Source organism: Neohortaea acidophila, assembly GCF_010093505.1.
Source record: "Neohortaea acidophila strain CBS 113389 unplaced genomic scaffold BDY17scaffold_1, whole genome shotgun sequence".
Taxonomy (NCBI): domain Eukaryota; kingdom Fungi; phylum Ascomycota; class Dothideomycetes; order Mycosphaerellales; family Teratosphaeriaceae; genus Neohortaea; species Neohortaea acidophila.
Window position 1 is genome coordinate 2,233,220 of NW_022985510.1, and position 23,223 is coordinate 2,256,442.

Sequence of the window (23,223 nt, forward strand, 5' to 3'; positions counted from 1 at the left end):
TTGAACTGTTGGTAGCTATTCCTGGCCAGAAGAGAGCGGGGATTGCTGCATCGCAGGCGGGAGAGTCGAGATGGAAGCATTGGCTCCTTTGATGATCCAGCTGGGTTTGAGGGTTTATCTCAATCTAAGTTACGACGCTGCTCAGAGTTTGAATCTGAAACTGCCCAGCACTATACGCATCGGGTTCTGCTTCGTGTGTTATTATGCCGTCTTGGAACGAGTTCTTGATCGAAGACGATTCTTAAGGTTAAGAACATTCTCTAATTCCGTCCAGCACTGAGCACAGACCGCCAGGGCAGCACAGATGGGAGCATGAGCATAAACCAAGTCTATTTCTACTGAGCCGCTGACTGAACTACGACTCTCCACGGATGATGTCGAGCATCGTCCAGTAGATTGCAACCAACACCACAATGCAAAGTCACCTAAGCCAGCCACTTCAGCTCGCCTTCCTTGACCTTCCCAGCATCCACCAAAGTCTTAACCTGTTCCTGGAAGACGACCTTCGCGCCCGTCTTGTCCTTGCCGTTGAGGTTTGAGCTCAGCAGCGCCACCTCCTCGTTGTCGAGCTTGAGGATGAGGGCGTCGACGTCGTTCAGCGTGCCGTCGATCGTCTTGGCATCCGCATCGCCATCCGCAAAGTAGTTGGCGTCCTTGATCGCCCCGCGGATCACACGTTTGTTCTTCTTCGCCGCGTTCTTCGCCGCTTCCTTGGCCTTCTTCCCCTCCTCCTTCATCGCCTTGTCGGCCTCTTCCTTCTCCTTTTGCAAGCGCTCGTCCTCCGCCTTCTTCTTGGCCGCCTCCTCTTTGGCCGCTTGCTCCGCCGCCTCCTTCTCCGCCTTCTTTTGGTTCTTGGCCTTGTTGCCTTCTTGTCGGAAGCGCTTGATGCGCTCGTCCATGGCCAGGCAATCGTCGACCAGCTTCCTCAGGCGTTGCGTGTCTTCCGTCTTCCGCTTCTTCCGCGCGTTGTTGTTCTTGCGCTCCATGTGTCTCTTCTGGTCTCGGTTTTCGTTGTCGTCCGGCACATCTTCGTCGAGATACTCGAAACTCCTCCACGAGTCGAAGTTGTACCAGAAGTTGTAGAACTCCTCCACGTGCTCCTTGCTGCTGTTGGCGTCGCCGATCTTGGGCACGTCTTTCAGCGGGTATTTGACGGAGAAGCGGCCTTCGCTCACAAACACCGCGCCCCACAGCTTGTAGAAGTTGTTCGGCTTTTTCTGCACCTCCTTCTTGGTGGGGGGCTCGATGTTGGCCTCCTCGTCGACACTGTCGAACTGTCGGCGCTTCACCGGGTCGAGCAGGATATCGGTGGCTCGCTGAATGCACTTGAAGAACTGATCGCCCTCCTCCCGCCCGCTCGCCGCCTTCTTGTCGGGGTGGTGCTTCAACACCTTCTTGCGGTGCGCACGCTTGATCTGGTCTTCCGTGGCCCGGTAGCGGTACTTGCTGAGGCCGAGCACGGCATAGTGATCCTGCGTCTTCCAGTCCTTGGCCTCGCGGGCAAGCAGAGCCGGGTCCTCGTCCTCGCTGATGTCGCCGGGGTCTTCTTCCTGGGCTTTGGCGACGGTCTGTTGCGCCTGGATGCGCTCGTCTTCGCTGAAGGTGCGCTTGTGTCGCTTGCGGCGGGCGTGGGCGAGGAAGTGCGGTCCCACGGGCTCGATGGCACGGGAGATGGGGGCGGAGAGATGATCGATGGGCTTGAAGTCCTTCTCCGCCGACCAGCCATCTGGCAGGCTCGGCAGGGTGGCCGTCAGTTGGATGGTGGCCATGATTGGTGGATGGGGAATAGTTAGAACGGGAGTGATGAAGGCCTCGAAATAATTTTGAGACTCCGGGAATTCTTGAAATTTCTCGATAGCGAGAGCACGCGGAGCTGGTCCGTGCACGCGCCATCCATCACCTCTTCAATCTGGACAACGTCTCTGGCCTTCCAACACAGTGACCGGCAATGGAACGGCGATAGCATTGACAAGCCGGACCATGCAGTCTTTGCTATACCTCAGCGCCGCCGAAAAAATGGCCAACCGCACCTTCGTCCTGGCGACCTACCGCCACCTGCTGCGTGCCACTCGCATCGCATTTCGAGGTATCTCAGCTTCCGCCCGCCTTGCCCTCTGCGCCCTCGCCCTTACCCTCCCTCACTGACATCGCGTCTAGACGACGAACCGACTCTGACGGCCTCTCGCCATTACGCTCGCGACCAGTTCCGCAAAGATGGCAGACTCGCCTCCGGAAGCACCGAAGCGGGACAATGCGTCGAGCATGCCCAGGACGTGACCAAGATTCTGCGAGAGAATGTAGTTCAGGGCAAGAAAAAGGGAGACAACACGTGAGTCTGGATTGGAGGCGGCGCTTTGGCATACGGCTTGGGCTGACGGGGCACGAAAAGATACAAATTAAACATGCACGAGGACACTCAGCGATTAGACAATCACACCGCCACGACGCTCAAAGGCACGACCAAGACGTTCAAAGACATCAAGAATGCTACATTCTGATGGAACCCTTCGAATCGAGAGAAGGCAGAAGATTTGACGAAAGGAGACACAACCCACGGAGACACTCTACGCCGCCGGTATTGCACATGAAACATCCTCGATCCCTAGCTGGGGTCGAGTACGGCGGAACAGAGGCGAAGCAGCCTAGACAGACGGAGTACCACGTGAGAGCGAGAGGCAAGGTTGATCTGTGCAAGAATCCATGGCAGACCGGACTCGATGGGGAATGCATATACTGTATTCAAAATCTAATTACATATCACCAGGAGTGCTCAGCTCAGCAACGCGAAACGCCATGCTCATGCTCCCAGAAAACGATGGACCTCCCAACTGCAACCACCCCTACTTCCTCTCGGGCTTCTTCCCAATCATCAAATACATTGGCGTGAAAAGCTTCTCCTTGCCCCCGGCAACAAGGCAATCCGCCGCTTTCGCCAGCGAGTCTGCCGTCTTCTGCGTGCCTTGTGGTGCCATCCTGATCATCTCCAGTGCTCCAACGAAGCGATGCACCAACCCGCGGCCCAGATGTGTCATGCGCACCAGCGTCGGGAAATCCCAAACGCTCTGCATGTAGCGCAGGTCGCCGCTGAGCGGGTAGTACCACGGCAGCGGGTCAGGGCGATCGGCCAGATCCTCATGCTGTTCGAGCTTAAAGCCGGCGGCTTTCATTGCAGCGAGCGCCACGTCGATCTTCTCCATATTGGAGATGCCATCTCCCTGTTCGATGCCCAGGCGGATCTCACGATGGTGGGGATTGCTGTTGTCGTAGTCGTCCTTCATCAACCATTCGTACACGCCAAAGGTACCACCGGGCTTGAGAACGCGGAAGATCTCGCTGTAGATGCCCTCCAGACTGGGGGCATGGACGGTGGCCTCGATGGCGTAGACGGCGTCGAAGCTGTTGTCGGGGAAGGACATTTGCATAAAGTCGCCCTTGACGAAGCTGACTTGCTTCTCGAGGCCCTCGCGGATGGCGTGGCGGGTGGCGCGCTCGATCTGGTAGTCGTTGTTGTTGAGGCCGATGATGTTGGCCCCGGTGAACTTGGCAATCTCCCTTGCCGGGCCACCGACACCGCAGCCGACGTCGAGGACGTTCATGCCCTCCTTGATGCCGGTCTGCAGGGCGAGGTAGTGCTCGTGTCGGGCAATGGCCTGCCGGAAGGGCTCGTTCTTGCTGAAGCGGCAGAAGTGGAAGGACTCGCCCCACCCGTACTCGTACAGGTCGGTGGCGAGGTTGTAGTAGTGTCGGGTGAGGGTGGCATACTCCTGTCGTCTGCTCTCGCGAATGGCGTCGGTCTCGTCCGCCGAGGCCTTGTTGTCCCAGTGCTTGAAGTATTCGTCCACCGCTTCTTTCTTGGCCAGATGGTTCTTCTGCATCATGGCGAGGAAGGCGTTGCGCTCGCCGGCGCTTTTGCCGTGCAGCGCCTTTTGGAAGGCTGCATCGCGCTCGACGTCCTGCTTCTCTAGCTTGGCAGCGGGCATGGTGGCGGTGATGTTGGGTCGGAGGATGGAGTAGGGTGTGTGGGGGAAGAAGGATGAGGTACAACGGATGTGCGGACGCTGATATAGTGGAGTGGTGCGGTGGAATATCGTTCGATCTTTTCTCAACCATTCGACCCGGGGGAATCTTCCCTAGGGCTGTAATTTTTTATGAACGGCAATCGACCCATTCTACGCCGCGCATGCAGGCACCCGCTGCTGCCCGAGATTAGCGTCATGGCTCGTCCTTCGGCACGTGATTTGGAGGGCTCGGATGACATAAGCAAGATTGCTGGTTTTCTGGAAGCAGAAAGATTGCAACGATTTGAAAGCCATCCACACTTCCTCCTTCTCCCTTGTCGACCTCCACTCAACGTTTGCCATACGAACGAGAGTCGAGGGCAGAACTGCGGCATCACCATGCCGCCTCAAATCAAACATGATCTCAACCGCAGCGGGTGGGAGAGCACCGACATGCCCTCCGTCTGCGAACGCTGCCTGCCCGACAATCCCTACGTACAAATGCTCAAGGAGGACTACGGCGAGGCCTGCAAGATCTGCACCCGCCCCTTCACCGTCTTCCGCTGGAAAGCCGACCGCACCTCTCGTCAAAAGCGCACCGGCATCTGTCTGACCTGCGCCCGCCTGAAAAACTGCTGCCAGTGTTGTCTGCTCGACCTGGCGTATGGCTTGCCGGTGACCATCAGAGACGCTGCGCTGAAGATGATTGCCCCCGGACCCACGAGCGAAGTCAACCGGGAGTTCTACGCGCAGGAGAACGAGAGGGCTATCGAGGAAGGAAGAGGCTTGGAGGGCTACAACGAACAGGATGAGAAGGCGAGGGATCTGCTGCGAAGACTGGCGAGTAGTGAGCCGTACTACAAAAAGCAGAGACGTCTGGAAGCGGAAGCTGCCAGCGAAGGCGGACAAAAGCTGCTTGAAGGCGGCGAGCAGCTTCACGAGCCCGGGCCGGTGCGCACGAAAGATTCACGCGAGGGCAAATCGGCGTACGGATCACCGTATGCTGCTGCACGACCGGGCAGCTCTGCTGGGGCTCGAAAAGGTGCGCCATCCAAACGGAAACCTGTGTCTGCGCCGACAGCCGAAGACATCCTGCCACCCGCCGACCCCAACATTACCTCTTTGTTCCTCACCGGCGTGGAAGACGATTTGCCAGAGCATGCGCTACGCACCCATTTCGCGCAGTTCGGGCCTCTTAGAAGCGTGGTGTGCAGCCACCGGTCACATTGCGCGTTCATGAATTTCATGAAGCGCGAGGATGCGGAGAAGGCGGCGCAGGCGTGCCAGGGACGGTGCGTGATCCAGGGCGTGCCGCTGAGGGTGCAGTGGGGCCGACCAAAACCCCTCGACAGCTTGGGCAGAGAGGAAAGGCTGGAGAATGCGAGAGCTGGTAGAGAAGGGCAGGCATCGGGATCCGGATCGAAGAGGAAACTGCTCGAGGGCGCTGGGGGAGGGAGCGGAAGCGGCTCGACGCGCGAACCTGACGATCTGGCTCTTGTCGCACCGCCTCCGGGACAGGATGACGTGCAATACGCGGCAATGGCCGGAGAGTAAGGTAATATGGGATTATTTGAGACGGGTTGAAGCGCGGTGTTTGGCGTTCCGCGATAAATGCGGCGTTATATCCTTGATTACTCGCGAAAGCGGTACGAAATGACACGAATCGGATGACGTTTGCCTGACCCCTTAGGCCTACTCTGCCTTTCGCAAAGATGCTGTCTTCCTGGCGACGTGCGAAGGAGATGACGAGGTATGGCTCCCATGCAGAAATCGGCCTGGGCGCCGAGACCTGCTGCCCCTCCACTCCGCGTGGGGCTGGGCGGCAGCTTCACATCCTCCGAGACCCTAACCTACCTCTGACCGCTCTTCAACATCACTGCTTCCTTCTTGCCCCTCTCCGTGGCACCCTCTGCCACGTGCCCCCTCCGCGTCATATGGATCGCCGGGGCACACGTGTTGTCGAGCCATCTCGCACGCCTTGCCATTCGCATTGACCCTCCCCTCCCTCTTCCCCGCCTCGAGCTCGCCAGCAACAACAGCCGTCACCCCATTGAAGAGTCCACGCCGTTCATCATGGCCACTTCGCCCTCTCCACACTCTTCTCCCGCCCTGAAACCCGTCAAGCCCGCCTCTCCTCCCCTCGAACCCCCCAAGAAATCCCCCTTCGTGCCATCCTGGCGCAGACCTACGCTCATTCAGCCCGGCTCAACCGGGGGTCGCCGGCCTTCTGTGCAATTCATCCCGCAGGCCACCACCGATGGTGCCAATAGCCGTCCACAATCCCGCTCCCCCAGTGCCCAACCGAGCGGTAGTCGCGTTGCGAAGCCGCCTCTCGCCGAACCCGGCAACGCAGGAAGACGGCTGAGCAGTCCTCCGCCGCCCGCGCAGTTCCGCAGCAGCGTATCCTTCGACACCTTCAACAACAAAGAGGCGAGCGACTTCAGCTTGACGCTCAACAGAAAGCACCGCGACTACAAATACACCAAGCGCAGTCGCACATTCCTGTGTGGCACGGATACGAACGACTACTCCGACACGGCGCTAGAGTGGCTGATTGATGAGCTGGTCGACGATGGGGATGAGGTGGTATGCCTGCGGGTGGTAGAAAAGGACAGTAAGGAGGCGCTCAAGTGGAGTGGTGGATTGGGAGAGAAGGGATATCGAAACGAGGCGGAGAGGTTCCTTGACGCGATTGAGAAGAAGAATACGGAGGACCGCGCGATCTCGTTGATCTTGGAGTTCTCCATCGGGAGGGTGCAAGAGACGATTCAGCAGATGATCCGCATTTACGAACCGGCCATGCTGGTCGTCGGAACTCGTGGCCGATCGTTGACGGGCTATCAAGGCTTGCTCAGTTCCGGATCGGTCAGCAAGTACTGCCTGCAATACTCGCCCGTCCCCGTCATTGTGGTACGGCCGAGCTCGAAACGTGAGGCGAAGAAGAAGAAGCGCCTCAAGGATCCCGACAGGATGGGTTACCGAGACATCCTGGACAAGAGCGAAGATGCTCAGCGGGGTCGCGGCGGGCATCTGCTGGACGCACAGAATCGACGATCGGTGGTGGGTGCGAATTACGGTGCCCTCGGCGAGTTGGGAAGCGCCGCTGGCGATCCTGACCGCGAAGCACGCATGGTTGCGGAAGCCATTGGCTACCAGGGCCCCCCTCCACGAGCAAGCACGCCCCTGGGCACGCGCAGAGAGAGCAGCCTTTCTCGCGTCACAACGGCCGACAGCGGTCGGAGTCGACGTGAGAGCTCCCTGTCCCGCTCGACCACTGGTGACAGTAATAGAGGCCGGCGCGAGAGCTCCTTGTCGCGTGTGAAATCGGACGACAGTGAGATGGTGGGCGCCCTACTCAAATCGCCGGATTCGCAGACTCTGGACAGCCCGGAGGTGAGCGATGAGGAAGCGGATGAGGGCGATGACGAAGAGTTTGTACGACCGGAAGACGAGGCCGCGAGGTTGGCGTATGAGCGTGCGATACAGACGATGGAGGAAGAACAGGAGGAGGCGGATGCTCGGGCTCAGAGAGACGCGGAAAGGAGCATGAGTCGGGGACGTGCGACGGGGATCAGGGGGAGCAGTCGGAGCCGCAGTGGCGTTAGAGAAGGTCGTGAAGACGGCAGAGGTGCGGCAGTACTGGGCATGCTTGAGCAACTAGACAAGGGTGGGCGATGAGATGGAGCTTATAGCCGCAACGATGCAGCACCAGCTGTAGCCCGCGCGCAATGGTGTGGAACACAGTCAATATACTCGTCTGGTACTCGGCTTTACCCATCGTGCCTTGTCGCACGGATGGTTTGCTATCCATTGCCGTATCTTGGCCGTGTTCCACCCTGCGTGGAAGTGGCGATCGGCATCGCTCCAGCCCCAGGTATAGAACCAGCCCTGAGTCCGATCAAAGTCCGTGAAGCCCGGCTCCTCACGGTGTCCGTAGTGCATCGAGCGAACGAAACGGCAAGCGCGAAGGTGATAGGTCCACTGGAAACAGTTGTCATGCGCTTCGCACGCTTGCTGGCAGTCATCTGCTGATGCATGTGCGCTGCGACCGGCTGCGTTCACTTTATTGGGGGCGCGAAAGCTATCGCGCTCGGCGTTGTTCCAGTGCATCCGCGGCTTGAGATTTGCAAAGTCGTAGTACGACACGGCCAGATCGCGATACAAAAGAGGATGCTGGAGGAGGTCATTGTCAGAGAGGATGGAGCGGTGCCTGACTGTCTCGGAGACTTACATCGAGCTCTCGATTCTCCCACTCCCACGTCCACAAATCGGCCATTTCAGTCATTTGCCCATGGGAATGCATGGACATAACTGGCTGGCACCAATAGCCCTCTTTGTACGTCACTTCGTGGGCGAATTGCGAATGGAACATGGGATGCACGCCGCGGATCGTGATGTTGCTCCACCAAAGAGCCCAGCCAAGCGTGGAGTCGCCGCAGCAGTCTTCATTCAGTACGGCCCAGTGCTCTTCGGTGCGCCGCAGTCCAAAGTCGGGGTCAACATCGACATCCAGGAATTTGCGCATCGCACCACGGCTGAGAATGAAACCCGGCCCGCCGTTAGCCCACCAGGTTCCCTCGTTGCCCGCAGTCGGTGAGCCGAAGTACAGCAGCTGGTCGGGGTCGAAATGGCCGAGAAAGCGAAAGACGTTGTCCCATGCGACGTACGTGTCGTCTTCAAAGAACACGTACCACTTCATGTCGGGACGCATTCGCCATGCTCGGGTGAGCTCGGGCAGGAACTTGAACTTGTCCGCGCCCCAGCCTTCCGGCTCCGTGGCGGTGTCTGCGGCCAGCGCGCCATTGCGCCACGCTTTCAGCGCCTTCGCTTTCCTCGTCAAGTGCTCCGGGAGATCGGCGATGACGTCGATAATGTCGTGGCCCTCGAATGTCTCGGCGCTGTCGGAGAAGATGAGGAGATTCGTCAAACAGGCCGAGATTGTTCGCAAATGTGTGCGGAGACGTGCCTGCACTAGCTATGGGTTGAACGGAGCATGTCAGCAAGGCGACTTGTGCGTGGTTGAGCATGCAGAGGAAAAACAAGGGCCCAGACGCTGGCCGTGTTTGGTGGGGGACGACGATTCGGGGGATGAGCACTTACCGCGTGACCAGTCTTCAGCACCGGCTGGATGTCGTTGAGTAGGTGGGTCGGGAAGGCGGCACACAGTTGTGCGGGCGTCTTGACTGCCGCGCCATACTGTCGGACGGGGTCAAAGGCAGATTGGGTGTCCCATTCATAGGCGCCCGGGCCGTCCGGCTCCAGAAGCACTCCGGGCGGCTTTGATTTGGATCTCAGGGGACACCAGCCCTGCGGAGTGGCACAGGACGATAGCGAGAGGAGAGAAAGGACGACGCAGAGGGTGACGAGCAGTGGCAATGCGCGGTGCAGTGCTGGCTGGCTCAGCAGAGGTCTGGCGCGGAAGCGGCCATTGCGAATGTGCGGGCGAAGGCGCAGCATGTACATGTAAGCATGGAATCGAGCAGCAGGGTGCTGGCATGTGCCATAAGGGAAAGGCGAGCGCGGTCGTCGAGGTCGTGGACCAACTTTCAGCCAAGCTGCGACCTGGAGAGCGACAAGGACCGCAACGAAGCTTTGCGGGGGAGTGACGGCAAGGCTGCGGGAGCGAGCAATCCCATCCGCAAGAGGACGGCGGCGGTGGTGGAAGGCGGGCGATGGGTGTGTGTCGTGCGCCTACGACGCCTCGTTCGTCAGCAAGCTGGCATGTATACGATGATGAGGTGGAGAGGAAAAATCCTCCAATCGCCAAAGCACTAACAAGTCGACGGAGATTCTTCCGGCGGGAGGCCTCGCTTTAGACGGCCTTGGGGAGCTTGGCACCTAGGTTATTAGGCGGCTGAAAGTCCTCGTATTCTATAGTGGAGTATTGCCCGAGATTGCGGACCTGTCCGTTGCCAGGCTTGTAGAACTGTTGCTTCCGACAGGGCGGGGAATCAAAGACGCCGTTACAAATAAAGTCGTCGTCGGCGCTTTCGCGGCGGTGGCGGACCCCGATCTTTGCCCGCCACGTGATCTGCAAGCCGCTGAGGTTGCGGGCAAAGAACGCGATATGCAGCATCCACATCCAGTCGACTAGACATGCAGCTTGTTCCATGTACGTAAGCGCGTGGGGCAGCTGCTGGACGCTTCGAGATCGTCAATGGATGTGCAACGCGCTTTACGCGAGCCCAGGACCGAGTGGCCTGCTTGCCTGCCGGTCTTGCTTCCCGATAGAAGGCACTACAGTCCGCCGTTCTAAACCGTCGCTCGAGCATGTCGCGTGCTGGTCTGCCGTTGGTGTGCGCAGCCTTACGGGTCCAGACTACGCCGGCTCGGGCAACTCCGATCGTCATCACGCATCCAAAGGTTCACAGGGCACAAGTCATCATTACCAAGAATCATTATACGAACAGCTTCATTGTTGTTGCCTAGCTGATACGCGCGGTCTGCTATCGTGAAGGGCCAGAACATCAAGCCAAGCGCTGCTCATGTGTCTCCCAATTGCTGCCCCTTGTCCATCCCACTCACACTCAATACTCATCATCGTCAGCCGCGCCATCCAGGTAAGACTCGGGATTAATGGCCCTTCTATAGTCATCTTCGCCGATATCTTCCCGATCATCCTGCTCGCCAAAGCCCCAACCTCGCGTGGTGCCCGCATCCGAGCCGTAGTCCAGCTCCTCGTCCTGCACGTAATCGTCTTCGTCGCCCTCGGACTCTGCTTCTTCCGCCCCTGCGCTTGCCTGCGTCTGCGTCTGAGGTGGCGAGAGAGGTGCTTGCTGCCCTTTTGCAAGAGACGCCGCTTTGCCATGATTGCCGGGGCCCTGCGTCGCTGGCGGTGTTTGCAAGCGCACCGTCGCGCTTCGAAGCTCCGGTGCGGGACTCGCTGACGGAGTCCTGCCGGAACCCATCTCACTGACACTCGGCGTCTGGCTGCCCGCTCGACTGCCGCTGAAGCTCGACGAACTCGGCTCGTATACTTTGCGCAGCGCCTCGTAATTGATGTACTTCGAGAATGCGGGCGGAGCATGCTTCTCGAGCATCAACAAACTGGCATCGGCAGGCGACTCAATCGGCGTCGTCGCTTCCGCCATGGTCGTTCCATCTCCCATCCTGCCCTTTTTCTTTCGCTTCACGATCCTGTTCTTCTTCTTGCCCTTCTCGTTACGTCCCGACGCCTCTTGGACGGCCAGGCGTAGCTTCTTTTCGTGTTGCAAGCGCAACCAGTCCTCGTTTTCCTTGATCCAGATCCGCTCCTTCACCTGCTGCTCATCAGGAGACAACATACAATTCAACACCTCCGGATCGTCCGCAAACTCCGCATCCAGATCTTCCGCTGTCGGCTCCTGGATCTGATCCATCGTCTTCGCCTCCCACCAGTTGATGCCCTCCGCGCTCCGACGCGACTGACTCTTCTCGGCATCGCTTTTCTTCTCCTGCTCGGCAAGCGTCTTCGCCCTCTCCTCATCCTTTGCCTTTTCCAGCTCATTACGCGAGTCGACCATTTCGTCGTCGTTGAGGACATGTTCAATGTCGTTCTCCAGCTCCGCCTCGGTGATCAATTCCTCCTCGGTGACCACAATCGGTGCGGGCGGTTGCTTTTTGGGCCGACCACGTTTGGGTGTCTCTGCCTCCGGGGTGCCTCCGGTCAGGGTAGGGTCGATGGGGAGAGCGGGGATCAAGAAGCCATCAGCATCACGGCGGGGCTCTTGCTGTGCAGCTGGAGTGCCACTCTGGGGGCCCCCAGAACTTTTGCGGCGCTTGTGTGGCGGACTATCTTGTGCAACTTGGTCTGCGTCTGGGTTTGCCGAAGTCTCGCGGCTGCCGGCATCGGATCCAGCGTCCGAAATGTCAACGCTGTCCCGCGCCTCGCCTGCCTCCCGTCGCTTCCTCTTTTTCTCTTCGAATTTCTGCTTCTTCAGCTCTGACTCGTAGAGCACCGGTGGGTCATGCGTGTCCTTGAGGAGCACCCCGTACTGCCTGAATTCCTGCACGGTGAGGGCGGCACTCTTGGTCCGTCTAAACTCCTCCACGCGCTTGGCCACAGTCATGTCCGCCACCTTGGCTACATACACCACCTCGCGGGTGGAGCGACGGAAGTTGTTCATGCGCGCAGCGAGGATGATGGCGGCTCCGCACAGTCCGGCGGGGTGTCGACCGGTGACCATCCAGTCTCGCTTCATGCGACGGATGATGCGAACAGCATCTTCGGCAACCTGACGAGTGGCCTCGCCGAACTCGAGTCGTTTGCAGTACTTCATAACCAGAGATTCAACCTCGACCAAGTATTGCGTACCGACGCCGCCGACGACACTCTCGTCGAGGTAGAGCTCCGAGATCATGGATTTGTAGACCTCGCCCAGCCGGAAGACATTGAGATGCTGTAGTTCCGCAATGTCGATCAGCAGGATGGCATTGTCCTTCTGACGACGGCAGGCAGCATAGAGGCAGGCGGCAATGACCTCGTCAGTGCGTCGGCCGGCGGCGAAGTTGTGCTGCGCAGCGAGGGAGTAGAGGGCCAGTGCCTGCGTGGCCGTCGTTTCCGGAATACCGAGTTTGGGACACAGAGATCCGAGGGCGCGACGGCCACTGGCTTCGATCTCCTGGAGGGAATTCTTTTCCGAGGCGCCGACTCGACGGAAGGCAGCGGAGCCCAGCGTGCGAGCGTGGCGAGCATTCTCTCCTACGAACCCACCCTGCACGGTTGCTGCACCTCTGGAATCCTCTTGAAAGGTGACGTCGGCAACAATGTTGGATTCACTGACTTGGGTAAAGCAGTTCTGGCAGACCATTCGACCCTCGCCATCGTCTTCGATCTTCGGGTTGTCGCAACATGTCGGAGCACGAGCGGGGGGCTTTTGCGACGCCTTGGATCGATTGGCGAGAGACTTTTTGCTGAGAGAGCCCAGCCTCCGGATCTTTGGTGGAGCCGCTGGAGGCATGGTGTGTGTTGTGAGGCGGGTGAGGGAATCGATGCGACACTGAGTGGTTATGACTCAGCGTGGGTTTTGCACATGGTGTCCGATGGAACAGTGAGCTGGTGAGATCTGGGAGAACGAATGTCAGTTACGCCAGTCCTTCCAAGCGTGGCTTGAATGGCATGGAAATGAGTGGATGGCGGTGGTGATCGACGAGGCTGGGGGAAAGAGAGGTGTAGGTGGGATACAGTCGGAGGGGATTGGGAAAATTCGGAAGATGTGCGGCAAGAGCGAAGCGGAAGTTTGATCGTGCCTGCCCCGCCTCAAAAGTTCACTTCCATGGCTCAAGTACTGCGCACGGGCCGCACCGGCTTTCAGACAGCAAACGCGATTCTGGGTTCGAGTACTGAAGGAGAGATTTTCAACCTCCACTCTACTTTCGTCCTCACGCGTTACGTGATTGTTCATTCATTTTGTTCGTTGATTTCGTCCATCTGCAATCGACTTTGTCCAACGCTCTGGCCAGCGATAGGCTATCCTTTCCATCCCACCGCTCCAAACAAATGCACGCAATACGAGAAAATTCGAGGATCAATTGTACACCAGCCTCCGTTGAGGACTTCCCTGTCCATCAATCTGCCCAAATCCCCCACTCGGCTGCGGCTCGAATAGTCCAGCTGGCGGCGGTTGATGCCACGGGGTACCTCCTGCGTAAAAACTCCCATCTTGTCCACTGAACGTGCGCTGAGGAGTGGGTGGAGGAGGCCCATAACCCCCGGCGGGTTGGAACTCCTGCATCTTGTGTCGGAAGAAGCCAAAGGCCAGGTTGGAGATGGCAAAGCATCCAAACACCAAGATGCACGTAAATGCCATGGCTTTGTAGCTGATGGGCTCGACGAAGTTGTTGAAGATCTGCGCAAACGTCCGCGCAGACACCATCGCCCGCCCGACCTTCTTGGGGTCGCGAGACATGCACCGGTGCCACTCCTCACACGCCGCCTCCACCGCGGGCACCCGCGTCGACCGTTCGCATTTGTTTCGCTCGTAGTCTGCCTTGCACAACGCAATCTCCCTAATCACGTCCGTCATCGCTTCCTTCGACGCCTTGTCCACATCTCCCATCACCGCCGCCAAAAAGGAGTAGGTCATGTAGGCCAGGATGCCCAGCCAGAAGACGTTGAATAGAAACTGTGCATACTGCGACAGTGTGTTGGGGAGGGTGGGATGCTGCGCGACGAAGGAGAAGAGGGACGACACCCAGTATGGTTTCCGGTCATCGAGCTCCTCCGACGATTTGCTGCCCTTGCGAGGACTGCGCGAGGATCCATCGTGGTCGTCTGCAGAGTCCGACATACTATGTCTCCTCCGTTTGGCGACTCTCTGGTCCACGTCACGCTTCCGCCGCCGGGCAACACTCTTCTCTATCGCGCCCGAATGATCTTTTCGCACCAGCTCTCCCCTTCCCGGGCTGTACATTTTGTTCTTGACCTTGGTTGCCAGCTGGAACAACAGGCTGTCCCTCCGTGGGTAAGCTGGCCTGTCCTTGGTCGGACTGCGTCGTCGCTGTGCACCCGCTGTGTCTTGCCGGTTGTTCTGCAGTGAAAGCAATGTACGCGTCCGATTCGTGTTCTCCGGTGTTGCGTCGCTGTCGTCTTTGGGCTCCACGGATTGCGGGGTCTCGCCGGCGGAGGAGTCGTCGAAGTCGTCTCGGGGCTTGCGTGGAGTATTGAAAAGAGTATTGTATGCTGCGGGAAGGGGTGGGAGACGTTTCTCAGGCGAGGATGGCTGGACACCCATCGGTCGGGCTTTGGAAGGCGAATCAAACACGCCGTGGGTTCCTGGACGCTCTGTTGTCAGCAACTTGTGCCCAGCTCTACGACCCGGCACGCGATGCTGCTCACTCTTTTTCGAAGGGCTGCTCTGCGGGAGCCTCTGCGAGTTTGCGGAGACTTGGGCGAAAGGCGAGCGTCCGTCGAGGGGTCCGGTGCCGTTTTGGAATTCAAAGTCCATGGGAGTCTCGCTGGTGTACCTCGACATGTTGACATCCAAGGAGAGAGGGACGGACGGGTATCAAGCGAATGCTGGAGCGAGTGGATGCAAGGCAGGCAAAGGCAAGCATTCAGGGTTCTTGTGAGGGAAGCGAATGTAAATAAGTGCACGGGCCGCCGTGGCTGGTGCAGTTGGCGCGTTGCTACGCCTGCGCCACTGCGCCACACCACTTCACCCGTCCCTTCTCGACAACGCATGCATGCGGAATCTACATACATCCACGCTTGCCAACTTAAATAAACAAGAGACTCGTCAACGACTGACGAATGGTGAATGATCTGGTGTGAATCGTCCATTCATGACACGTGTGGCTGCGGATGTGCGGGCATACCGCACCTTCATCATGCCCTCACTCACTCACGAGACAGCAGGTGAGCAGCCGACAACACTTTCCTCATCAGTCCAACCTCCACTCTCTTGCATTGCTACATACACGTACTCTCGTTCCTCGCATCTCCCTCTTCCGCCCGCCCTCTCCCTTGAAGCTCTCGTTGATCGCGTGCAAGCCACCTGGGATCAACAGCCACCTATCTCATTTTCTCCCCCCTTATCCATTCTACCAACCCCTAAGTTCGAAAATGCAGAATGCTGCTACAGCTGATCACTTGTCTGGCCGCATGCATATGCCTGAGGGAGCTGCTGCGGCCGCCCCCTCCGCCCCCGCGGGTGGTGGTGATTCGAGACCGCCGCCGCTGATATCACCCAGCCCATCCGGGCCCACGCACTGCACAGACCCCATCGCGGATGCATAGTGTGTTTCTCAAAGCGACAACTGCGCATCAAATCTTCCGGGCAGAACTCTAGAAACCGACGAAAGCTCGAGCGCCATTGGCACCAATCCGCCACGGAGAAAGGCTTCACTTGATTCGTATCCTCGGAAGAGCGCCTTAGTATCGTCACCTCACCGCTCCAGCAGAAGAAGAACATCGGACACCACGCAAAGCAAACAAGCGCACTTCGATGATAACGCCGCCTTGGCTCCCGATGACTCGCTTTGCTGCGCGCTTGCACAACCGGCACAGAAGAGGAGGAGGAGAAGCGCGCCGGCAAAAATCTTCACTAGTCTGGTACTCCCCTTGGAAGATGCAACATCCGATTACGACAGCGACGCGGCCCCAGATGAAGAAGTCGAAGCGGCGCTGGCCATCTTCGAGGATGTTATTGAGGAGCTCACGCAAATTGCCGAAGAACATGAAGAAGCAAGGGAGGAAATTGCGGAAGTCGCGTGGGAGGTTGCTGAGGCTATGTCCCACGGCTTCGAGGATGATGACATCGATGATACCTATCTTGGCGATACTGCGAGCGAGGACGACAGTGCCAACGACGATGTGTCGGATGACCGCAGCTCCACAGTCGACTCCGAAGAGCGTGCCCAACGTCTACAGATGTTGTTCCTGGCTGAGCGTGACGAGCTGTGCAACCCGGACATGGGTGGAACTTTAGAGGACGTCGATGTAGAATCTGAAGAGGACGACACAGGATCGGTTGTCTGCAGGAGAATCGGCAACCCCTTGCCGGCACTTCAACGAAGGAGGTCCAGCTCGCAAGGATCGTCCATCATCAGGGATGCTACAACCCCTCGTCGACGAGCATCCACTCCCGACAGCAAAGCATCATCAGCGAGCTGTGTCGTGGCCGCGCCTAGGGCCAAAGACGACCTACCGATGACGGGTAGCGTAACTCCTTTCACGGAAGCTCAAGAGCAGCCGCATCCCAACACGGAGAGGACATTTGACCGGGACGAAGCTGGGTCGTGGCTCACACTAACTGCTCGTCCCTCAAACTACCCCCAAGGATGCAGTCCGATGGACAAAGTCAAGACAAAACTCGCCGCGTGGTCGAGGGCGGGAGGTAATGGCCTGGAAGACGAAGACGCGCAGCTCAAATGGATCCGCCTCTTACCATGTGACGACGACCTACCACATCAAAGCTTGAGCAGCCGAACGTCACGGACCGAGGGACCACTGGCTCCCCCGAATACCGAAAGGCCAAGTGGCGCTTCGTCAGCAAAGCATTCGGCGCCCCAGAGCCCGCTTTGCGAGCGAGACGCTCTCGATCTCTCGGCGGGGGACGTGGAAGACGACAGTCTCCTGGAGCTCCGAGTCCAACCAAGCATGGCCCGGCCGTGGAGGGAGAGGTCTGCAGAGCCTTCCAAGGATAGTACAGAAGGAGTCGCACAAAGAAACCTCAGCTTGCCACCGACGCCGCGAGGAGGAAGAGGAGCCAGGCCCGTTCATTGCCAGCTTTCAAACCTCGCCTTGGAGGATGAGCACTTCAAATCCCATCGCGACTCACTGCTGTTGCTACGAAGTCGAGAACAGGAGGCGAAAACGAACCAACAGCTCTTGGAGGCGAGAGACAGCATCATCCTAACAAAGTCGAAGTTTGGTGCGATATACCCCGAGTCGCCGATGGACTGTTACTCAGCTTGGAGCCACCCGCGCAATCTGTCCACAATCACAGACGACTCCCCGCCGGATTCGCACAGCCTCGTGGCGTCAGGATCGCAATGGAACGAGGACGACGACAACATCAAGCCACAGCCGGAAGAACACAAGAATTGCGCGATTTGTGAGGTTGAAAGGCCGAGATGGTTTGCGGCGCACTGCAAGCAAGGTGCTTTTATGTGAAGGCAGGCCAGCGTACTGAGTTCCATGTTATTCATTCCATCTTGGAAGCGCGACTCGTATCCGCACGGTCCTGACATGCATTTCATCCCATCCCCTAGATAGCTCTTCGCAATGCATCTCCTGTTGACCCTTTCCCTGCGCCCTCCATAACGCCCTGTGCCCGTTGTGCTTAGTCCACCTCGACTCCTTTTGCTTTGAGCTCCGTCCTAGCCTGGTCTATTTGTGCCATGAGCTCTTTGTGGGCCTGGGGGACGTCGTTGAAGGTCAGGACTCCATAGCCCAGTTTGAATAGCAGATAGGCGCCAAAGGAGACAATGGCCCAGAAAGGTAGCTAGATTCATCAGTCGGACCGCTTGCGTCGCATTGAACGGGAGCCGTGGCAAAACGTACGACGGGGATGATGTCTTGCTGGATCTTGGCAGGAAAGGGGACGAAGCCCATGAAGCACGCCAGGTAGATCTGACGCGGTGGAGTTAGTGACGTGAGGCCTGTGGACGGGGCGATTGTTACATACAGATGATAATAGGGCGGCGATGGAAATGTGCTGCTGTGCGCGCGTCATCGTGAGTGAGGGAGTGTGGAGTGCGGAGTGCGGTTCAAGTTGCAGAGCTGCCAATGGAGAGACGTTGCAAGGAGGCGCGGAGACGCGGCGCTGCAGGAGTCGTCAAGTTGCCCAGGGTTGACTGGAGCGGCGATCACGCACAAACGCGCATTCACTGTTTGACATGGAACAACCACTTCAGCTCCCCACAACTTCACTAGCAGAGAACTCGTATGAAGGAGAGCATTGCCACAGATATGACACTACTGCTGCTACTGCTAACGTTGGGTCTCCATCGCATAAACATGTAAGGGACGGCGGTTGTCGAGCACATCCCTTAAAATCAAGTTGATATGCATCAACCCCCCTTTCACGGTATCACCCTCGCTTCTCTCGGCTCTACAAAAGGCGATGCAATGTCGCCGTCATCCACCATTCCGTCCTCCGGCATCCGGACGTCCGGGTCGAAGCAGTATGCCCGGATGCGGCTCCTCCTACGCGCACTGGGCTGTCTCCACCCGGTCTCGACGGTGATCATGAAGGAGTCGTTCATCTGAGAGCCACACTCGGTCCAGTCTTTCGGCGTCCCTGGGTGATATGCTTGGCCTTTCCACAATAAGAAAGCAGGCCCTGCGTCGCCATAAAGCTCATCTGCGCGTGCGCAGCTGTCGATTCCTGCAATCTCGCTCTGCGCCGCGTTGAAACGCACGGCAGCCCTATGGCGATAGCGTTGCCCGCGAGGGAAGGGCCCGTCAATGATGCGGAATTGAATTTTGTCGGGTCGGCCGGTCGAGTGCGGTCGCGTCAGTCTGAGATAGCCTCTGCAAACGGGCTCGGCGTCATCTTCAGACGTCATATCGTATTGGCGCTTAACCCACGTCCCGTCGAAAGCCATGCGTGCGTGTACCAAGGCTCGGTTGGGCTGGCGACCTTGAATATTCGGTATCGTGGCGAGGAAAAAGAGGTGGACGAATCGGCGTTGGCGATCGAGATACAGACTGCATGCATTCAATCTGTGTCCCAAATTGTCGGCGTCGCGCAGCCCAGCATCGGCGTGAACGTCGAATCTCTGAAGCTGGCGTGCTCCAGCGTCGTACAGCAGAATGTTGCCGAACCGGTTCGGGCTACTCCAGCGGTCGCGTTCGATCAGCACTACCATTTCACCGTCGCCCTCTGCCCTGAAGACTTCTGCGGACGGCAGTTGGACTCTGGTGACCTGATCCGGGGTTTCATCGAGGTATGAAAAGTACATGGACCCGTCATACTGGGTGGTCCACGCCACCAGCAACGTCGTGAGTACCAGATTCTCGACCATCTGTGATCGCGCCGGCAGAAGTCTCTTCTCTACACTGACTAGATCGTGGACCACGACAACGCTATCCTGCCCCCTTTCCTCCGATACATAGGCCACTCTTCTGCCTTTACACCGCGTTTTCAGCGAATTGGGAAGTATGTTTCCCCCGTGGTCTCCGCGATTCGCGAGGTCGATGATTTGGCACCATTCGTAATTTTTGGCCTTCATGTTTTGGAAGTGCCGGAGTCTGTGATCGAAACGATTGCGTCCTGTCAGTCTGCGCAAGCCGGCCGAGTCTTCCCGGTCATGTGTATCCCACTGCTCCACGGCAGCATGCATGCATTCGTCCGACGATAGCACATAATTCCACCGTCTGCAAACCCGTCGGAGAGTCCATGTATGAAACAGAGGCAAGTTGTTGAAGATCTGGAGGATGAGCTCGGTGGGCAAGACTATGAAGGGGTCTTGTTGGTACATAACGGACAACGGATGTTCGTCGGCGTTGACTGTCGATATCATACTGTCCTCCAAGTTCTGATACCCGCCAAATCCGTTTGGATGTTTGAGCACCAATGTGAGGTGTCAATTATTGAAGGTGTGAAAGAGGTCCACGTGGACTCATAGGACAGACACCACTAGTCACAGCCGCGCCAGTCGTCCAGCGAAACTGATGGGATTCGGTGTGCGTGCCTGAGGCGCACAAGCTGGCCGTCACTAGAAGTTCCATTTCCACCACTCCGCTGCAATTCAACTTCTGCACCTATTGCATCAACACAGACTAGACTACCCACCAGCCAATGAGCCACAATGGCGGTCAACAGCGACGAATCTTCCAATCTGGAGGACATCGAAGGTGCTTTTCGAAGCTTGTCTCTTCGTTCGGCAGAAGACCCCAACGCCCTCGCGGTGTTGGCACAGGCCAGCCGATCGAATGAAGCGGTGCGTGAGCAGCTCGCAGATCCGAAGATCCTTCGCATCCTCGTCGATACGGTGGAGTGCAGCGTCAACGACGCCGTGGACACTGCAGAGCTGGCCCTCCGGTGCATTGGAAACGCATGCATCGACAACAACGCCGCAAGGGAACAAGTCTGCAAGCTGGGATTCTCTTGGGCGAAGCTGTGTCTTCCAGTCGTCGATGCTGTGGATGGGGCATACGACTCCACACTCGCGGTGTTGACGGCCAAGGTGCTCTACAACATCTGCTCCGACTATGAAGCAGCGCAGCAGCAATGTTTCGAAGAGCACATTCATCACTCTTTAATTCGCCTCTGCTCGTCGCGGGCCGTGGTGGATGGCAGCGAAAAGTCATTGTTCATCGAACTACTCTTCTGGATATGCAGTCACATGCAACCTGATCGAGACACACTGCCTACTAACGTCCTACCCGAACTTGTCGCGCTACCCAACTTGCACAAAGGTACGCTGGACCCGGAAGATTTTGCGTTTCTGGTAGAGACTTGTTTGCTATTCCTCCGCGAACCAGCCGTCAAGCGTGATCTTGTCGCTCACAAGCTGGTTAAGGATGTCTGGCAGATGCTGCAAATGAACGAGGAGACCGTCATCATGCTGCACGACAACGAGGACGATCGACGGCTTCTGGCTCCTCTCACCACCGCTATCATCTGGATTCTGTCGGATCTGGCAGCGAGCACGGAGTTTGCGGCGACGTATCCTGTCGGTGATCAATGGCTGCAGAATGTGGTCGTCGTTACCATCTACGCTGCAGACGTCACCCACGAGGATTTCCAAAGCACTATCAGGCTCGTCGATGCCGCATGTCAAATCATGGGCAACCGTCTCTGGGCAGTCTCTGAGCCCGTCGACACGGACAGCGAACACCAGATCGGAGGCCTCTTCCGACCACTCCTGGCCATATTGACGACTAGCCAAGATGTCGAGCTCCTCCATTCGGCTGCTGGCTTGCTCATTCAGTTGGCACGATTGTATGCTGAAGTACGCGAGTCCGTCGGAGCGGATCCAGAGAGCCAGAGCATCATCCAAAAGCTTTGCAACCATGGCATGCCGCAATTGAAGCAGGATGGCATTGCCCTGCTCAAGGTCCTTGGCAAAAACTCGCCCGGGAATCAGGAGAAGTTGGCGAACCTAGCGCGAGAGATTCTCGAGTCTTCCGCCGAAGCTACTGACAGCGCCATGATCGAAGCGTGAGCTGGAAACATTGATGCTAGACTTTGCCAGCGAATTTGCGGCGTGTCCAAACATCACCGTGCTCGAGATACTCCTGTCTCGTCACCACAAGAGGCGAGAGGGCATCCTTGCTGCGGGCGAGGCGTGCACCTCCGGCCCACACGTTCTTCAACGGATCTTCAGCTTGGGCCACGCGGACGAGATATTCCTCGCTGACCCGCGATTCCATCTCGGATCTCAGCCGCTCCAAAAAACCGGGAAACTTGCTACTTCCGCCAACCACCAAAATGTTGGCCAGGAAGGGCTGCCACAGACCTTGGGGCAGGCTATAGATGGACTGTAAGATTGTCCCGGCAACGCCTTCTTGCTGCATGCCAATGTCGGAGGGTGTGAAGAGCAGCTCTGGCACGGTGAAGCGCTCGTTGGCGATGGTGACGATATGCTCTCGAGGCCCGCCGTGAAGGCCAAGGGCGCGATCTTTGCGACTGACTTTCGTGTCATGCGGCCGAGAGAAACCGCGCTTGATGGCTTCGTAGTCGGGGAGAACGTAGTCCACAACGATGCTAGTGTCGACATCTCTGGGATCTTTGAGTCCGCCTTTCCACACTCGCTCCAGGTCGGAGGAAAAGGACTGCGAGATAAAGCAAACGTCCTCTTTGATCTCTTGGACGATCCAGTCTTCCTTCTGCACCTCTACAGTGCGCGACAGCACCTCCTTGAGCCGATTGGTGAGTGTCTTGCCGCCGATCTCCAATCTGCGACAAGCTGCGTGAAGAGGTCTGCCATGATGCAGCGGCGTTGTTGTGGTATGAGAGTGGCCAACATCGACCACCAGTAGACATTCCGCAGCTGTACCCGACGGAAGTGCCGGGGTGGATGGAAAGGGCGGCGGAACATAGGCATTGAGTACAGGTGCTGTGAGAGTTGGTCAGCAGAGATGCTAGTTGGGGAGCTGCAGGGCGAGGGCGTACAAATGGTGCGATAGTAACTGGCAAACTCAAACTCCTCGAAGACCATCTCGTCCATGTTTCTTTGTAACACAGAGGGCCCATTTGGCGCTTCCGTCAATATCAAGTTCATCTCGTGCGGGTCACACTGCGCATATGTCAGTTGGTGAACGCGACGTATCAGGCAGGTTCGGAAATGGACTTGCCTGCAGAGGGGATCGCTTGTCCAACAGCGTCCTCTCCCAGATTGCCTGCTCGCCCTCCCAATTGACGACAAACCCCTTCTCCACCGGGCGTCGAAAGGCGAGCTCTCCAAAGTCCCAGCATTCCTCTAGCAGCTCCGGGCCGATGTACGTCCGCTTGTCGCGCTGAGATCGTGCGATGCAATTGGCAACAACATGACACTCGGCATCCGCGTGCGGTTCGGAATCTGTGGTGAGTGGTGAGAAGCCGGCCTTGATGGTGTGTGCACCATTGTCGAGGACGAGAGTACGAGAGGCGAGTCTCGCAGGCGCTGCGTCGGCCCCTTTTGATGCCCCCTTTCGTGCCATTGTTGGTTGCGGAGGACTGGCCGATGCCTTGTCGCTGTGTCGCTTGGGTTGTCTGTAAAGACCAGAATTCAACGTCGCCTGGAGAGGCAATTGCCGGTGCTCATCTCAAAATATGCGAAGCGATGCATTTGAGTGCAAGCGAAGGCGCAATTT

At 57.8% G+C, this 23,223-nt stretch overlaps 13 protein-coding genes across 13 annotated transcripts; 5 read left to right on the plus strand and 8 right to left on the minus strand.

Annotated features, from left to right (window-relative positions):
- Positions 1–223: 223 nt before the first annotated feature.
- BDY17DRAFT_290118 (DnaJ domain-containing protein) lies at positions 224–1,803 on the minus strand. The gene has a single exon (XM_033732451.1). The coding sequence runs from the start codon at positions 1,767–1,769 to the stop codon at positions 426–428; it is 1,344 nt and encodes a 447-aa protein (XP_033594591.1). The 5' UTR covers positions 1,770–1,803; the 3' UTR covers positions 224–425.
- A 177-nt stretch (positions 1,804–1,980) lies between these two features.
- BDY17DRAFT_243217 (uncharacterized protein) lies at positions 1,981–2,498 on the plus strand (the record flags this gene model as incomplete). Its single annotated transcript, XM_033730409.1, has 3 exons — positions 1,981–2,086; positions 2,158–2,329; positions 2,390–2,498. The coding sequence occupies 3 exons, from the start codon at positions 1,981–1,983 to the stop codon at positions 2,496–2,498; spliced, it is 387 nt and encodes a 128-aa protein (XP_033594592.1).
- A 342-nt stretch (positions 2,499–2,840) lies between these two features.
- BDY17DRAFT_243260 (S-adenosyl-L-methionine-dependent methyltransferase) lies at positions 2,841–3,980 on the minus strand (the record flags this gene model as incomplete). Its single annotated transcript, XM_033730412.1, has 1 exon — positions 2,841–3,980. The coding sequence occupies one exon, from the start codon at positions 3,978–3,980 to the stop codon at positions 2,841–2,843; it is 1,140 nt and encodes a 379-aa protein (XP_033594593.1).
- Positions 3,981–4,199: 219 nt separating this feature from the next.
- Positions 4,200–5,679, plus strand: BDY17DRAFT_290122 (uncharacterized protein). The gene has a single exon (XM_033732452.1). The coding sequence runs from the start codon at positions 4,215–4,217 to the stop codon at positions 5,550–5,552; it is 1,338 nt and encodes a 445-aa protein (XP_033594594.1). The 5' UTR covers positions 4,200–4,214; the 3' UTR covers positions 5,553–5,679.
- Positions 5,680–6,365: 686 nt separating this feature from the next.
- On the plus strand, positions 6,366–6,998 carry BDY17DRAFT_237776 (uncharacterized protein; the record flags this gene model as incomplete). Its single annotated transcript, XM_033730323.1, has 1 exon — positions 6,366–6,998. A coding segment is annotated over one exon (633 nt), but the record flags the coding sequence as incomplete, so codon positions are not given.
- Positions 6,999–7,709: 711 nt separating this feature from the next.
- Positions 7,710–9,711, minus strand: BDY17DRAFT_22814 (uncharacterized protein). Its single transcript, XM_033730172.1, has 3 exons — positions 9,099–9,711; positions 8,230–8,973; positions 7,710–8,171 (listed from the first exon to the last, which is right to left on the minus strand). The coding sequence occupies exons 1-3, from the start codon at positions 9,459–9,461 to the stop codon at positions 7,743–7,745; spliced, it is 1,536 nt and encodes a 511-aa protein (XP_033594596.1). The 5' UTR covers positions 9,462–9,711; the 3' UTR covers positions 7,710–7,742.
- Positions 9,712–10,406: 695 nt separating this feature from the next.
- On the minus strand, positions 10,407–13,212 carry BDY17DRAFT_290127 (uncharacterized protein). Its single transcript, XM_033732453.1, has one exon. The coding sequence runs from the start codon at positions 12,935–12,937 to the stop codon at positions 10,526–10,528; it is 2,412 nt and encodes an 803-aa protein (XP_033594597.1). The 5' UTR covers positions 12,938–13,212; the 3' UTR covers positions 10,407–10,525.
- BDY17DRAFT_290129 (Di-sulfide bridge nucleocytoplasmic transport domain-containing protein) lies at positions 13,202–15,016 on the minus strand. Its single transcript, XM_033732454.1, has 2 exons — positions 14,815–15,016; positions 13,202–14,751 (listed from the first exon to the last, which is right to left on the minus strand). The coding sequence occupies exons 1-2, from the start codon at positions 14,948–14,950 to the stop codon at positions 13,505–13,507; spliced, it is 1,383 nt and encodes a 460-aa protein (XP_033594598.1). The 5' UTR covers positions 14,951–15,016; the 3' UTR covers positions 13,202–13,504.
- A 524-nt stretch (positions 15,017–15,540) lies between these two features.
- On the plus strand, positions 15,541–17,592 carry BDY17DRAFT_320537 (uncharacterized protein; the record flags this gene model as incomplete). The annotated part of the gene is made up of 2 exons (XM_033736475.1): positions 15,541–15,713; positions 15,780–17,592. 2 exons carry the CDS (start codon positions 15,541–15,543, stop codon positions 17,590–17,592), a joined length of 1,986 nt encoding a protein of 661 aa, XP_033594599.1.
- Positions 17,593–17,761: 169 nt separating this feature from the next.
- On the minus strand, positions 17,762–18,154 carry BDY17DRAFT_243365 (dolichol phosphate mannosyltransferas-like protein subunit 3; the record flags this gene model as incomplete). Its single annotated transcript, XM_033730424.1, has 3 exons — positions 17,762–17,923; positions 17,983–18,051; positions 18,107–18,154. 3 exons carry the CDS (start codon positions 18,152–18,154, stop codon positions 17,762–17,764), a joined length of 279 nt encoding a protein of 92 aa, XP_033594600.1.
- A 162-nt stretch (positions 18,155–18,316) lies between these two features.
- On the minus strand, positions 18,317–20,040 carry BDY17DRAFT_290132 (uncharacterized protein). The gene has a single exon (XM_033732455.1). It carries the CDS (start codon positions 19,944–19,946, stop codon positions 18,504–18,506), a length of 1,443 nt encoding a protein of 480 aa, XP_033594601.1. The 5' UTR covers positions 19,947–20,040; the 3' UTR covers positions 18,317–18,503.
- A 47-nt stretch (positions 20,041–20,087) lies between these two features.
- Positions 20,088–21,601, plus strand: BDY17DRAFT_22883 (uncharacterized protein). Its single transcript, XM_033730179.1, has one exon. The coding sequence runs from the start codon at positions 20,235–20,237 to the stop codon at positions 21,591–21,593; it is 1,359 nt and encodes a 452-aa protein (XP_033594602.1). The 5' UTR covers positions 20,088–20,234; the 3' UTR covers positions 21,594–21,601.
- An 8-nt stretch (positions 21,602–21,609) lies between these two features.
- On the minus strand, positions 21,610–23,070 carry BDY17DRAFT_314807 (actin-related protein, ARP6 class; the record flags this gene model as incomplete). Its single annotated transcript, XM_033735856.1, has 3 exons — positions 21,610–22,487; positions 22,544–22,667; positions 22,726–23,070. 3 exons carry the CDS (start codon positions 23,068–23,070, stop codon positions 21,610–21,612), a joined length of 1,347 nt encoding a protein of 448 aa, XP_033594603.1.
- Positions 23,071–23,223: the final 153 nt, after the last annotated feature.